This window comes from Trematomus bernacchii, unplaced genomic scaffold (genome assembly GCF_902827165.1).
Source record: "Trematomus bernacchii unplaced genomic scaffold, fTreBer1.1, whole genome shotgun sequence".
In the NCBI taxonomy this organism is placed as follows: Eukaryota; Metazoa; Chordata; class Actinopteri; order Perciformes; family Nototheniidae; genus Trematomus; species Trematomus bernacchii.
Window position 1 is genome coordinate 15,390 of NW_022987315.1, and position 16,876 is coordinate 32,265.

A 16,876-nucleotide genomic window follows, 5' to 3' on the forward strand; every position below is an offset into this window, starting at 1 on the left:
TAGAAATAAAAGCCTCATCACCAACAACTGTACAGGTTAATTTGTTAAAAAAAAATATGCAAAGAAATTGGAGAAAAAAAAATTATTTGATTTTCCGAACAAATAATAAAAGCAAAAAATTATAATTTCCCCGAAAAATTGTATATGAAATAATTAATTTGTAAATTAAACTATTACTTTTATTATTAATATGAGGCCTTTATTTTGATTACATTTCTTTATTAATGTGTTCAATTATAGATTATTATTTTACACTTTATTCAAATGTTAATAAGTTATTTTAATTATATTTCTTTATTATTCTGTTGAATTATTGAGTCTTTTTTTTAACATAATGGCAGCATTGATCGTCCACAATATTGACTCAGCACTGTATTCCTGTAGGTTAATAATTGAATTCTAAATACATAGTAACATAAATGAATAATTAATTGTTTGATTAGCTAAATGCTGAGTTAAAAGAAAATCCACTTTAATTCATGTGTAAAAATACAGAAGAGGATTAGGGACACATGAGAACATTTTTGGGATAAGATAAGAAGAGAAGGACTTTATTGATCCCAATGTGGGGAATGTTTGCGTTGCAGCAGCATAACATGACATGGCATTGCACAATAGAGAAATAAAAAGACTTGAAATGAACAATTCAAAATGTAAATGTCTCAAATAGAAAGAAAATAGCATTAAAAAAGTAGAAAATATACATGTTGAAATACAAATGTACAGTAACAAAATATAATTGAAATTGAATACAACCAAAAAATAAAATGTTGGGTTTCAGAATTCAGAAAATAACTACTACTTTATTGTTATTTATGTGTACCTCTACTGTATAAACCCGACTCTGAATCAAAACAATGAAAACCCTGTTGATTTGTACAGTAGACATCCGTGCACGCGAAAATAGGTGTTGGTTACGTGCGCGCCCCCGGCCCTGTGCGCGATGACGCAGCGAGCCGCCGCCTGTTGGTCTTCAGTTGGTGACGAGGAGTGTTGTGAAAATGGCTCCGACCCTGCCCGAAACTCCGAGGAGGAGATGACGGCGCGGAGGAGCTCCTTAAGTCCGGGAAACAACACGGTGTCCTCCCGAAACACGGAGGTAAGGAGAACCAGAGACTAAGAGAGAGGGAGAACCGGTTAAAAGACCACCTCCGTAAAACCGTCGGTAACAGAGAGAACCTTTTCGAGGGAGAACCGGTGAAAACACCCCACCACTCCTTCCCTTTTCCCCCGATATGGAGGACATCAACTCGAACATCAACGCGGACCTGGAGGTGCGGAAGCTCCAGGACCTGGTGAAGAAGCTGGAGCAGCAGAACGAGCAGCTCCGGAGCAGATCGTCCGGTCCCCTGGCCGCCCACAGGCCCCACAGCGCCGGGTACGACCCTCTGTTCCCCGGGGGTCTGCTGGAGAACAGCCGGAGCCCCAGACTCTCCTACGACGGCATCAGCTTCCGGAGGCCCTATGAAGGGGCTTCGGCCGGAGCCTCGGTGTCCGCCAGGAACTCACTATATTCGGATACTTTCCCTGCTGCTGACGAGGGGGAGACGTCGATCCTGGACGAGGTGGAGATCCTGGACCTAGAGGACATGGACTGTCTCCACGAAGACGAGGACAGCTGGTGAGTGACAGGCCGGGTCTGGAGGCTCCCTGCCGGGGAACAGCTGCTCTAAACACCCCTCTCTTCCTCAGGAGTTTCCATGAAGTCATGTTGGTGATCTCTGTGGATCATTACAGACAGGCTTTGCATTATTTCAGGAGTGTCAAAGTACTAAGTATATAACTCAAGTACTATAATTAACAGCTGCTCCAGACAACTCATAATACTCAGCAGAGGTGGGAGAAGTACTCAGGTCTTGTGTAAAAGTAGAAGTACTCAGGTCTTGTGTAAAAGTAGAAGTACTCAGGTCTTGTGTAAAAGTAGAAGTACTCAGGTCTTGAGTAAAAGTAGAAGTACTCAGGTCTTGAGTAAAAGTAGAAGTACTCAGGTCTTGAGTAAAAGTAGAAGTACTCAGATCTTGAGCTTGAGTAAAAGTAGAAGTACTCAGATCTTGTTCTTGAGTAAAAGTAGAAGTACTCAGATCTTGTTCTTGAGTAAAAGTAGAAGTACTCAGATCTTGTACTTGAGTAAAAGTAGAAGTACTCAGTTCTTGTTCTTGAGTAAAAGTAGAAGTACTCAGATCTTGTACTTGAGTAAAAGTAGAAGTACCAGAGTGTAGGAATACTCTGTTACAGTAAAAGTCCTGCATTCAAAATGTTCCTCAAGTGAAAGTAGAAAAGTATTCTCATCAAAATATAGTGAAAGTAGCGACAGTAAAAGTAGTCATTGTGCAGATTGGTCCATTTCAGAATAATATATATGATATGTTTTATAATGATTGATCATGAAAGTGTTCTCAAAGCTGGTAAAGGTGCAGCTAGTTTGAATGACTTTGTATACTGCAGGGTAGCTTGTGGATTTACTCCAGGTGGAACTAAAGTCTGATTTAACACTTGATTATATTTCACATCATTCATCCACATCTGTGAAGTAACTAAAGGTATTAAATACATGTAGTGGAGTAGAAGTACACCATTTACCTCTGAACTGTAGAGGAGTAGAAGTAGCAAAACATTGAAATACTCAATTAAAGTACAAGTAACTTCAAATTGAACTTGAGTAAATGTACTTAGTTACTTCACACCTCAGGTCCTCAGTAGTTTCCATGAGGTCAAGGAGACCCCCACCTTGCCTTCGTGTCTCTTGTTCGGGAAGTAACCTCAAAAAAGTGAACTCAATGACAAGAGAATAGTTTTTCTTATTGGTTCATAAACTCATAAACGTTATAGCTAGCTAGATTTGGGTTTTAACATTCCCCCATTTTACACTTTGATGTATGAACTCCAGCTGTAGCTACCCTTAGTAAAGGACTGCCTGAGGGTCATGTGTTGTTGTTGTGTTGTTATTGTGTAGTAGTGCTGGTGTCAGGAGGTCAGGGTGTTTCTCTGGAGGCTGTTCTCTTGCCTGAGGAGAGGCAGCCATGTTCTTCTTCTTCTCCTCTCCTCTCCTGGCTCTCAGCCTGAAGCTCTGCAGCTCTGAGGATGAAAGGTTGTGGTGGCGTAGGAAGGAATGCTGTCCGCCTGAAACAGCTGATCATCATCTCTGTGTTTACATCATGGAGACAAAGGCTGGAGAGGATGTGAAGTGTGTGTTATCAGCCCTTACTTTGTTATCCTCTCACATAAGTAACTTCCCCATCACTGAGCGTCCTCTTGATCTGATGAGATGTTAGATTGTAAGCCTCAAAACGTCCTGTCTTAAACTGAATACAGGGGTTATCATGTGACCAACGTTTAAAGAGGCCCTACTGTGTTCAAGTTCAGGTGTATATCAGTATGTAGTGTCTCTACTTTAAAGAGTCCTCTCCTGCTGATGCTCAGGTGTATATCAGTATGTAGTGTCTCTACTTTAAAGAGTCCTCTCCTGCTGATGTTCAGGTGTATATCAGTATGTAGTGTCTCTACTTTAAAGAGTCCTCTCCTGCTGATGCTCAGGTGTATATCAGTATGTAGTGTCTCTACTTTAAAGAGTCCTCTCCTGCTGATGTTCAGGTGTATATCAGTATGTAGTGTCTCTACTTTAAAGAGTCCTCTCCTGCTGATGTTCAGGTGTATATCAGTATGTAGTGTCTCTACTTTAAAGAGTCCTCCCCTGCTGATGTTCAGGTGTATATCAGTATGTAGTGTCTCTACTTTAAAGAGTCCTCTCCTGCTGATGTTCAGGTGTATATCAGTATGTAGTGTCTCTACTTTAAAGAGTCCTCCCCTGCTGATGTTCAGGTGTATATCAGTATGTAGTGTCTCTACTTTAAAGAGTCCTCTCCTGCTGATGTTCAGGTGTGTATCAGTATGTAGTGTCTCTACTTTAAAGAGTCCTCTCCTGCTGATGTTCAGGTGTATATCAGTATGTGGTGTCTCTACTTTAAAGAGTCCTCTCCTGCTGATGTTCAGGTGTATATCAGTATGTAGTGTCTCTACTTTAAAGAGTCCTCTCCTGCTGATGATCAGGTGTATATCAGTATGTAGTGTCTCTACTTTAAAGAGTCCTCTCCTGCTGATGTTCAGGTGTATATCAGTATGTAGTGTCTCTACTTTAAAGAGTCCTCTCCTGCTGATGTTCAGGTGTATATCAGTATGTAGTGTCTCTACTTTAAAGAGTCCTCTCCTGCTGATGTTCAGGTGTATATCAGTATGTAGTGTCTCTACTTTAAAGAGTCCTCTCCTGCTGATGTTCAGGTGTATATCAGTATGTAGTGTCTCTACTTTAAAGAGTCCTCTCCTGCTGATGTTCAGGTGTATATCAGTATGTAGTGTCTCTACTTTAAAGAGTCCTCTCCTGCTGATGTTCAGGTGTATATCAGTATGTAGTGTCTCTACTTTAAAGAGTCCTCTCCTGCTGATGTTCAGGTGTATATCAGTATGTAGTGTCTCTACTTTAAAGAGTCCTCCCCTGCTGATGTTCAGGTGTATATCAGTATGTAGTGTCTCTACTTTAAAGAGTCCTCTCCTGCTGATGTTCAGGTGTATATCAGTATGTGGTGTCTCTACTTTAAAGAGTCCTCTCCTGCTGATGTTCAGGTGTATATCAGTATGTAGTGTCTCTACTTTAAAGAGTCCTCTCCTGCTGATGTTCAGGTGTATATCAGTATGTAGTGTCTCTACTTTAAAGAGTCCTCTCCTGCTGATGTTCAGGTGTATATCAGTATGTAGTGTCTCTACTTTAAAGAGTCCTCTCCTGCTGATGTTCAGGTGTATATCAGTATGTAGTGTCTCTACTTTAAAGAGTCCTCTCCTGCTGATGTTCAGGTGTATATCAGTATGTAGTGTCTCTACTTTAAAGAGTCCTCTCCTGCTGATGTTCAGGTGTATATCAGTATGTAGTGTCTCTACTTTAAAGAGTCCTCTCCTGCTGATGTTCAGGTGTATATCAGTATGTAGTGTCTCTACTTTAAAGAGTCCTCTCCTGCTGATGTTCAGGTGTATATCAGTATGTAGTGTCTCTACTTTAAAGAGTCCTCTCCTGCTGATGTTCAGGTGTATATCAGTATGTAGTGTCTCTACTTTAAAGAGTCCTCCCTGCTGATGTTCAGGTGTATATCAGTATGTAGTGTCTCTACTTTAAAGAGTCCTCTCCTGCTGATGTTCAGGTGTATATCAGTATGTGGTGTCTCTACTTTAAAGAGTCCTCTCCTGCTGATGTTCAGGTGTATATCAGTATGTAGTATCTCTACTTTAAAGAGTCCTCTCCTGCTGATGTTCAGGTGTATATCAGTATGTAGTGTCTCTACTTTAAAGAGTCCTCTCCTGCTGATGTTCAGGTGTATATCAGTATGTAGTGTCTCTACTTTAAAGAGTCCTCTCCTGCTGATGTTCAGGTGTATATCAGTATGTAGTGTCTCTACTTTAAAGAGTCCTCTCCTGCTGATGTTCAGGTGTATATCAGTATGTAGTGTCTCTACTTTAAAGAGTCCTCTCCTGCTGATGTTCAGGTGTATATCAGTATGTAGTGTCTCTACTTTAAAGAGTCCTCTCCTGCTGATGTTCAGGTGTATATCAGTATGTATTGTCTCTACTTTAAAGAGTCCTCTCCTGCTGATGTTCAGGTGTGTATCAGTATGTAGTATCTCTACTTTAAAGAGTCCTCTCCTGCTGATGTTCAGGTGTATATCAGTGTGTAGTGTCTCTACTTTAAAGAGTCCTCTCCTGCTGATGTTCAGGTGTATATCAGTGTGTAGTGTCTCTACTTTAAAGAGTCCTCTCCTGCTGATGTTCAGGTGTATATCAGTATGTAGTGTCTCTACTTTAAAGAGTCCTCTCCTGCTGATGTTCAGGTGTATATCAGTGTGTAGTGTCTCTACTTTAAAGAGTTCTCTCCTGCTGATGTTCAGGTGTATATCAGTATGTAGTGTCTCTACTTTAAAGAGTCCTCTCCTGCTGATGTTCAGGTGTATATCAGTATGTAGTGTCTCTACTTTAAAGAGTCCTCTCCTGCTGATGTTCAGGTGTATATCAGTATGTAGTGTCTCTACTTTAAAGAGTCCTCTCCTGCTGATGTTCAGGTGTATATCAGTATGTAGTGTCTCTACTTTAAAGAGTCCTCTCCTGCTGATGTTCAGGTGTATATCAGTATTCAGTGTCTCTACTTTAAAGAGTCCTCTCCTGCTGATGTTCAGGTGTATATCAGTATGTAGTGTCTCTACTTTAAAGAGTCCTCTCCTGCTGATGTTCAGGTGTATATCAGTGTGTAGTGTCTCTACTTTAAAGAGTCCTCTCCTGCTGATGTTCAGGTGTATATCAGTATGTAGTGTCTCTACTTTAAAGAGTCCTCTCCTGCTGATGTTCAGGTGTATATCAGTGTGTAGTGTCTCTACTTTAAAGAGTCCTCTCCTGCTGATGTTCAGGTGTATATCAGTATGTAGTGTCTCTACTTTAAAGAGTCCTCTCCTGCTGATGTTCAGGTGTATATCAGTATGTAGTGTCTCTACTTTAAAGAGTGCTCTCCTGCTGATGTTCAGGTGTATATCAGTATGTAGTGTCTCTACTTTAAAGAGTCCTTTCTGGATGCTGAAGCTGCCTGTTATCTCTTTATGTATCTAATGAGCATCCTTAGGGCGTAGCACCGGATGCTAAAGCTTCTTCCAGAGGTACATCATATCTGACAGTCAGCACTTAGAGACGTCCTCTGTGTGCAGGATTCAGGAGGAGCATTTTGTGGAGGGAGGATTCCTCTGAAAGCTAAAGTGTTGACGTCACTGTCCTCAGAGGGACATCCTGACACACTTTGTGTTCACATCAGACTCTTCCAGATTCTGCTGAGTCATGCAGACTCATCACCTGTCGCTCTGCTCTGAGCACCAGGTGATGAGTCCTGTCACACACTGCTGTTCTCCTGCTGGGGTCACAGTGCTGCACACACACACACACACACACACACACACACACACACACAGACACAGACACAGACACAGACACACACACACACACACACACACACACACATACACACACACTGCGGCTGGGGGACTCCTCTCTGAATGATGCTCATTGTGTTGTGAACAGAGAGACTCTCCTCTCATCATGAACAGACTCCTCTCAGCCGCTCCACAGCATGTCTCTGCACAATGGGCGAGGATAGACGTCCACAGAGGAACAGGAAGTAGTGGCCAGCTCTAGTAGTGTGTTTCTTTATTTCCTAAAATGTGTGTGTTCCTGAATCCCCACAGCGGACTGCAGTGAACCCAGTGACTGTTGTTGGCTCTAAAGAGGGTTCATCTGAACGTTTTCTGCAGCTGACTGTGCACTGTCCTCTGCCACGTGGAGAGAGAGAGAGAGAGAGAGAGTCCACTAGAGCCCTCTAGAGCAGGGCGTCCACACTGTTCTCACTGAGGGCCACATGCAGAGAAACATACCCTCACTAGAGGTGAGGTACATGCCTCATGGGTTCAGTTATCATTCAGCTAAATCAATCACATGTAGTTCAATGATGCTTTCTACTTGAATATGATTTAAGAAACATCCCAGACACAGGTACTCTTTAAACAGCTGGTAGTTATGGGTACTTTTTACTTAAGTACATTTCAAAGCCCATACTTCTTTACTTTGACTTGAGTAAAGAAGTTTAGTCGGTACTTTTAAACACGAGTATCTGTACTTCTACTTGAGTAAAGGATGTGTGTACCCCTGTGTGTTCAGGCTGTACGAGGCGAAGCTGGACAGCCCCCTGCAGAAGGCTCTGAGCCCCATGGTGTGGTGCAGACAGACTCTGGACAACCCCAGCCCGGAGATGGAGTCGGCCAAACGCTCTCTGCTGCACCGCCTGGACCTCACCATGTCAGGTACGCTGCTCTGATACACACAGTCACTGGACCTCACCGTGTCAGGTACGCTGCTCTGATACACACAGTCACTGGACCTCACCGTGTCAGGTACGCTGCTCCACTACACACAGTCACTGGACCTCACCATGTCAGGTACGCTGCTCCGCTACACACAGTCACTGGACCTCACCATGTCAGGTACGCTGCTCCACTACACACAGTCACTGGACCTCACCATGTCAGGTACGCTGCTCTGATACACACAGTCACTGGACCTCACCATGTCAGGTACGCTGCTCCGCTACACACAGTCACTGGACCTCACCATCTCAGGTACGCTGCTCCGCTACACACAGTCACTGGACCTCACCATCTCAGGTACGCTGCTCCGCTACACACAGTCACTGGACCTCACCATGTCAGGTACGCTGCTCCGCTACACACAGCCACTGGACCTCACCATCTCAGGTACGCTGCTCCGCTACACACAGCCACTGGACCTCACCATGTCAGGTACGCTGCTCCGCTACACACAGTCACTGGACCTCACCATGTCAGGTACGCTGCTCCGCTACACACAGCCACTGGACCTCACCATCTCAGGTACGCTGCTCCGCTACACACAGCCACTGGACCTCACCATCTCAGGTACGCTGCTCCGCTACACACAGCCACTGGACCTCACCATGTCAGGTACGCTGCTCCGCTACACACAGTCACTGGACCCTCACCATGTCAGGTACGCTGCTCCGCTACACACAGCCACTGGACCTCACCATCTCAGGTACGCTGCTCCGCTACACACAGCCACTGGACCTCACCATCTCAGGTACGCTGCTCCGCTACACACAGCCACTGGACCTCACCATGTCAGGTACGCTGCTCTGATACACACAGTCACTGGACCTCACCATGTCAGGTACGCTGCTCTGATACACACAGTCACTGGACCTCACCATGTCAGGTACGCTGCTCTGATACACACAGTCACTGGACCTCACCATGTCAGGTACGCTGCTCTGATACACACAGTCACTGGACCTCACCATGTCAGGTACGCTGCTCTGATACACACAGTCACTGGACCTCACCATGTCAGGTACGCTGCTCTGATACACACAGTCACTGGACCTCACCATGTCAGGTACGCTGCTCCGATACACACAGTCACTGGACCTCACCATGTCAGGTACGCTGCTCCACTACACACAGTCACTGGACCTCACCATGTCAGGTACGCTGCTCCGTTACACACAGTCACTGGACCTCACCATGTCAGGTACGCTGCTCCACTACACACAGTCACTGGACCTCACCATGTCAGGTACGCTGCTCCGATACACACAGTCACTGGACCTCACCATGTCAGGTACGCTGCTCCGCTACACACAGTCACTGGACCTCACCATGTCAGGTACGCTGCTCTGATACACACAGTCACTGGACCTCACCATGTCAGGTACGCTGCTCTGATACACACAGTCACTGGACCTCACCATGTCAGGTACGCTGCTCTGATACACACAGTCACTGGACCTCACCATGTCAGGTACGCTGCTCTGATACACACAGTCACTGGACCTCACCATGTCAGGTACGCTGCTCTGATACACACAGTCACTGGACCTCACCATGTCAGGTACGCTGCTCCGATACACACAGTCACTGGACCTCACCATGTCAGGTACGCTGCTCCACTACACACAGTCACTGGACCTCACCATGTCAGGTACGCTGCTCCACTACACACAGTCACTGGACCTCACCATGTCAGGTACGCTGCTCCGATACACACAGTCACTGGACCTCACCATGTCAGGTACGCTGCTCCACTACACACAGTCACTGGACCTCACCATGTCAGGTACGCTGCTCTGATACACACAGTCACTGGACCTCACCATGTCAGGTACGCTGCTCTGATACACACAGTCACTGGACCTCACCATGTCAGGTACGCTGCTCTGATACACACAGTCACTGGACCTCACCATGTCAGGTACGCTGCTCTGATACACACAGTCACTGGACCTCACCATGTCAGGTACGCTGCTCCGATACACACAGTCACTGGACCTCACCATGTCAGGTACGCTGCTCCGATACACACAGTCACTGGACCTCACCATGTCAGGTACGCTGCTCCACTACACACAGTCACTGGACCTCACCATGTCGGGTAACAAACGCTGATCCCTTACACCAAATAACTGGAAGTCGTATAGCCGCAGTGTGTTCTCAAGGTTCAAGGCTTTTATCATCATGTGCTCGTAGCTGCAGTGTAGATATATCAATGACAATCTGAGGTCACAGGCTCCTCCAACAGAGCAACATATTATATAAAGGACATAAGACAAAATAAAAATAGTGCAAAATGAAACACAGTAGGACTGTATGGACATGTGTTTTATTCCACATATTGCAGTTCTAGTGTCAAAAGAAGCCCCCGTCCAACAACAAGACACCACTGCTCCCAGTTTACTACATGTTCACTAGATTCAAGGCTTTTATTGTCATCAACACATTAGCTACATCACTGTACTGCAGCAGCACTGTGACCCCAGCAGGAGAACAGCAGTGTGTGACAGGAGCCATCACCTGGTGCTCAGAGCAGAGCACCAGGTGATGAGTCTGCATGACTCATCACCTGGTGCTCAGAGCAGAGCGACAGGTGATGAGTCTGCATGACTCATCACCTGGTGCTCAGAGCAGAGCGACAGGTGATGAGTCTGCATGACTCAGCAGAATCTGGAAGAGTCTGAGTCAGGCTGCGCACTGAGACCCTCTGAGGACAGTGAACGCTCCCGTGTGTTCAGCTCCATTCTTATAGAAAGCTTCAACATGACGAAACAGAGAGTCAGAGAATGTAGAAAGGTTTTGTAGATGAAAGTAAACGGAGTGCCACATTTAACAACATGGAAACTAGGTCGCATGCATTTTGCATTCAATTGATTTACAGGTTAAATATGACAACAGAAAAAGCATCAAAATAAAGTTGTTTCTTGGCGGTTTTGAGTAAATGTTGCCGATGTGCGATGTGCCTGCTGCACACAGGAAGAGGAGAAGCGGCACACACACATTGTTTTTAAGATCTGACCAAAAGTGAGTTTGATAAAAAAAATCAGTATTTCTGAAAAGTTCTGAAAGAATACAGAATTCAGAAAAAGTGTTATCTTCCAAACAGGAAGTGTGATGCTGTGTCTGAGGTTGCACTCTTTTGTTCCTACTCTTTGTAGAGCTTTAGTGCGTCCTAATGTGAAGTATAGCTCAACCCACTCTGCAGGGTGCTCTCGTCACCGTCAGGAACTCTGAGAGGAAAGTAACTCCAGAATCTTTTATTATTTTGGTCAGATCTAAAATAAATGCACATGTGACCCTCACCCTCTTCCTCCTGAATCCCCTTCCCCTCAAACAGACCTCAGGGACCCTCTCCTCTCCTCTCTCTCTCTCTCTCTCTCTGTCTCTAATTATAAACGACCCTCGGCTAAACTGAGCCGCCAGTTTCACCCCGGCATGTCCATGTGACACCTGCACACACACAGACACAGACACACACAGACACACACACACACAGACACAGACACACACAGACACAGACACAGACACACACAGACACAGACACAGACACACACAGACACACACACACACACACACACACACAGACACAGACACACACACAGATACTGAGCTTTGACAATCACCCTGGGATGATACCTTTATTTAAATCAGGATTGCAGCAATGCGACTTTTATCAAAACTCACACAGAACTATTTCTCTCTTTCTTATCCTTGTATTATGGAGGGCTAAAGCTGCCCTTGTGTCAAAGAAAAATGACTGAAGTAATAATAATTAAAATAATGTGTCTTAGAATATTTGGGAAGAAAATAAAACCATAAATGAATACACAAAGTTCTTTATTCGGCTGATGACTCAATCTCCTCTGTTTGTTCTCAGTGATCTCATCAGGTGCTGCAGGATCACGTCACCCTCTCAAATACCCCCCCCCACACACACACACACACACACACACACACACCCTGATACCGAACACCCTCATGGTGCAACACTTCCACAACAACTAGTATTCTCTGTCTGGTGAATCAATGAGCTTCAGACCAGAGGAGCTCTCTCTCACTTTGTGTTGGTCATTCGTAGCAGAACCATTTCTTTGAGTTGTTAGCTCTCTGATGTCCCAGACAACGGGCCGAGGCTCCTGCTGAGGATTATGGGATGGATGAAGTTCAGTGTGTGAGTCACACCTCCCTGAGGTTATATAAGTGATCAGAGTCAAACAGGGAGTGCCCACACAAAGGCTGGGTCACTCTAACACACCATGACAGGAGTGTGTGTGTGTGTGTGTGTCTGAAGCTCTCTGGTTGTTTCCATGCTCCTGCTTCGACAGCTGACCTCCTATTTAACCTCACGTTCTTCCTCCTCTCTCTCCTCCTCCTCCTCCTCCTCCTCCTCTCTCCATGTGTAACCCTCCTCTCTCTCCTCCTCTCTCTCTCTCCTCCTCCTCCTCTCTCCATGTGTAACCCTCCTCTCTTTGTGCTTCTTGTCCACAGAAGCCTCTCTGTTGTCTCTCCTCTTGTGACGCTCTCTCTGAACACGATCGTTTCCTTTGTAGTTGTATATGAAGCAAAGCTCGATGTGTTTAGAGAGCACAGTTCGTACCTCAGGAACCCTGACTCTGATATCCTTTCATATCTCACACATCTCTTCTCTCTCCTGACTTCTTGTTTGAGGACAGTTTGTTTCTGTCCCTTTGGACCTGTGTGTCTCTGGTGACGTTGAGCTGCTGCTGTTATCTAATGACCTCTGACACACAGAAGCACGTGCAGAGTGTTTATGTACCAACACACTAAGATGTGTTTACAGATGGCAGAGAGCAGGAGGAGCAGCAGATCCTAGAAAGATGCTTCTAGTCAGCTGAGTAAACACCAGAGAGGAACATTAACCATTACACCTCTGAGACAGTGATACCATACGATATACTTTATTGTCCCCGTAAGGACATTTGTTCTGGACTGCAGTTCCACATACATGTACATATACAAACATAGTAAACATTCAAATACATTCACATATCATCAGTCATACACCGTTTGAACAAACACAGACGCACATACTGACAATGGCGACCTATTGCACAACAACCCTCATGGCCAACATTTAACAAGTGCATTTCATTACATGTGAATGTTAAGAAGCTCAATGAACATAGGTAGGAATGAGAGCTTATAGCGGTTCTGCTCTTGGGAACCCTGGATCTTCCACCAGAAGGTAGCAGCTGGAGTTCTGGGTGGAGTGTGTGGGGGGGATCAGACACCATGTGTTGTGCCTCTCTGATCATGGACTGCTCATATATGTTTGAGAGATGGGTGTTTTTTAACCCCCATCATTTTCATAGCAGTCTGTACCAGGCGAGCGATCTGTGACTAAACAGCTGATCACAACATTCACACGCTCTGTGGTCACGAAGCTCTGTACTCCACTACCAAACCCCCCCCCCCCCCCCCCCCCGTTGACATTCGCGATACAGAGGGCTTCATGGGAACTTTGAGGGGAGCCAGAAGTTGGAGTACCAAACACTGACTCCAGGTACTCATCTGAGTACCTCACTGAGGAAGTTGTGTGCACCCCTGGCTATAACATTAGTTAATGTAATGCTTCTACTTTATCTTGCGTAACATCAGGGAGGCAGGACGCTCAGTGTATCTGTTCCCGCTTCATAAAGAGCTGCTGGTTCATTGTTCAGTGTGTGAGAGTCTGATCTCATGACGGAGAGTCTGATCTCACACACTGTGTTATTGTTCTGTTCTCAATGCTGACGATTCTTAGTGATGCTGTTTGACTCTGAATCAGACCCACGCTCTGCTGCTTTAACAGACTGAACACACACTGAACACACACTGAACACACACTGAACGCACACTGAACGCACACTGAACGCACACTGAGCGCACACTGAGCGCACACTGAACGCACACTGAACGCACACTGAGCGCACACTGACCGCCCACTGAGCGCACACTGAACGCACACTGAGCGCACACTGAGCGCACACTGAGCGCACACTGAACGCACACTGAGCGCACACTGAACGCACACTGAGCGCACACTGAACGCACACTGAACGCTCACTGAACGCACACTGAACGCACACTGAACGCACACTGAACGCACACTGAACGCACACTGAACGCACACTGAGCGCACACTGAGCGCCCACTGAGCGCTCACTGAACGCACACTGAACGCACACTGAGCGCCCACTGAGCGCACACTGAACGCACACTGAACGCACACTGAACGCACACTGAACGCACACTGAGCGCACACTGAACGCACACTGAACGCACACTGAACGCACACTGAGCGCACACTGAACGCACACTGAACGCACACTGAACGCACACTGAACGCACACTGAGCGCACACTGAGCGCACACTGAGCGCACACTGAGCGCCCACTGAGCGCCCACTGAACGCACACTGAGCGCACACTGAGCGCACACTGAGCGCACACTGAACGCACACTGAACGCACACTGAGCGCCCACTGAGCGCACACTGAACGCACACTGAACGCACACTGAGCGCACACTGAACGCACACTGAACGCACACTGAGCGCACACTGAGCGCACACTGAGCGCACACTGAGCGCACACTGAACGCACACTGAGCGCACACTGAACGCACACTGAGCGCACACTGAACGCACACTGAACGCACACTGAACACACACTGAGCGCACACTGAACGCACACTGAACACTCTCCTGATGTTGTCTCTCTCTCCTGATGTTGTCTCTCTCTCCAGATGTTGTCTCTCTCCTGATGTTGTCTCTCTCTCCTGATTGTCTCTCTCTCTCCTGATGTTCTCTCTCTCTCCAGATGTTGTCTCTCTCCTGATGTTGTCTCTCTCTCCTGATGTTCTCTCTCTCTCCTGATGTTGTCTCTCTCTCCTGATGTTGTCTCTCTCCTGATGTTGTCTCTCTCTCTCCTGATGTTGTCTCTCTCTCTCCTGGTGTTGTCTCTCTCCTGATGTTGTCTCTCTCTCCTGATGTTGTCTCTCTCTCCTGATGTTGTCTCTCTCTCTCCTGATGTTGTCTCTCTCTCCTGATGTTGTCTCTCTCTCCTGATGTTGTCTCTCTCTCTCCTGATGTTGTCTCTCTCTCCTGATGTTGTCTCTCTCTCCTGATGTTGTCTCTCTCTCCTGATGTTGTCTCTCTCTCTCCTGATGTTGTCTCTCTCTCCTGATGTTGTCTCTCTCTCCTGATGTTGTCTCTCTCTCCTGATGTGGTCTCTCTCTGACTCCCTCCTGTTGTCCTGTGTCTCTGTAGCTAACAGGCAGCGCTCCCTGTACAGCAGCCCGGTGCACCAGCAGAGCTACAGCAGCCCCTACAGCAGTGGCTTCAGCTCCCCCTCCTCCACGCCCAGCAGGGGGCACCTCAGCCGGCAGCAGCTCCTGCCCGGCAACGCAGGTACCTGTCTGCACATCACTGAGGTTCCAAACCTCACACATACCCACTCCCCCTCCGTCTGTAGTCTCACTCTCAGCTGAACGAGGCTCCTCCTCTCAGACGGAGGGTGTAAAAACAGCAGCAGCTTTGGGACCAACTCTCCTCTCTCCGGCTGAAACAGGAAATGACAGAACTTTTCATAACAACGGTTTCAAATCAGCATCTCTTGGATTCAAAATAACTAATATAATACTCCGAAAATCTGCTGCTTAGTTTTTGCAACGGTCTGTGAATAAACACAACTCTTACCGTTTTCTAGACCAAACAGGAGCGTACGATCCTGAGTTAATAACAATACGAGGTAACCATGAAGTTGTTAACATCTGTATGACGATACTAAATGTCTCTTGTCGTGCTGTTTATCAGTTAATGTTGGAGGGCTTGATAAGCCACTCCCCCTCCACACTCGTTGGTTTGGAACAGCACTTACTGTGGCGGACCCTCCACGTGAACGTGCAAACGGAGAGGTAGTGTGTAGGGGGCGGTTTGGAATTGGGCCTGAGAAACAGCCAGAGGTCACATGACCCTGAAGGCACCTGCTGTACGGTCCTCTCTGATCCATCATTGTTATAATAACATAATGCAGAATCAATAAATAGCGTCAGCATTAGACTGGACCTGTTGTGTGACACACTCGGCACACTGCTGCTGTTCAGTTCACTATGTTCTGCTACCTTTTGATCTGCTCCGACTTTCTACAAGCATTCCCACCGCACTGTATTCAGGAATTGCATTCTCTAGATTCAAAGGTGTTATCATCATGTGCTCAGCAGCTTCAGTGCAGAAATGGCAATGACATTCTCCTGACCTGAGCTCCTCCCACAATGCAACATATTTAATAAAATACAAAATAAAAAAGTAGTGCAAAAAGTCTATAAACATGTCATTAGAATATGATATGTTCCAGAACAGAAGCTTCTCTGTTTGCCCAATTTAAAACAGATAACTCCAAGATGTCTGTAGGAGGTTGTTGTTGTTGTTGTTGTTGTTGTTTAATGTCTCTAACTGTCCCGTGTCCTGCAGCCCACCAGAGGAACACGGCAGCAGAAGCAGCAGCAGCAGCAGTGGTGGTGGAGGAGAGGAACCCCCCCCCCCTCAGCCCCCAGTCCTCAGTGGACAGCGAGCTGAGCACCTCGGAGATGGATGAGGACTCGGTGGGCTCGTCCAACACGTACAAGCTGAACGACGTGACGGACGTGCAGATCCTGGCCCGCATGCAGGAGGAGAGTGAGTACAGGACACAGGGCGCTGGGGGTCACGTGTTCAAAGAGATCCAGTTGCTTTGGTGACAGCTGGGGTTAACCTGACGGGCTACCCAGGCCCAGCACATGCTGTTAGACAAAGCCCCCTTTTTACCAGCTAGAACAAAACAAAAAAAAGTGTGTGTCTGTCTCTCTCTCTCTCTCTCTGTGTCTCTCTCTCTCTCTCTCTCTCTCTCTCTCTCTCTCTCTCTCTCTCTCTCTCTCTCTCTCCTCTCTTCTCTCCTCCTCTCT

General features: G+C 46.5%; 1 protein-coding gene across 1 annotated transcript; it reads left to right on the plus strand.

Moving 5' to 3' along the window:
• Positions 1–799: 799 nt before the first annotated feature.
• On the plus strand, positions 800–16,610 carry slain2 (SLAIN motif family, member 2; the record flags this gene model as incomplete). Its single annotated transcript, XM_034126490.1, is given in 4 exon segments — positions 800–1,621; positions 7,732–7,874; positions 15,204–15,344; positions 16,407–16,610. Coding segments are annotated over 4 exon segments (874 nt in total), but the record flags the coding sequence as incomplete, so codon positions are not given.
• Positions 16,611–16,876: the final 266 nt, after the last annotated feature.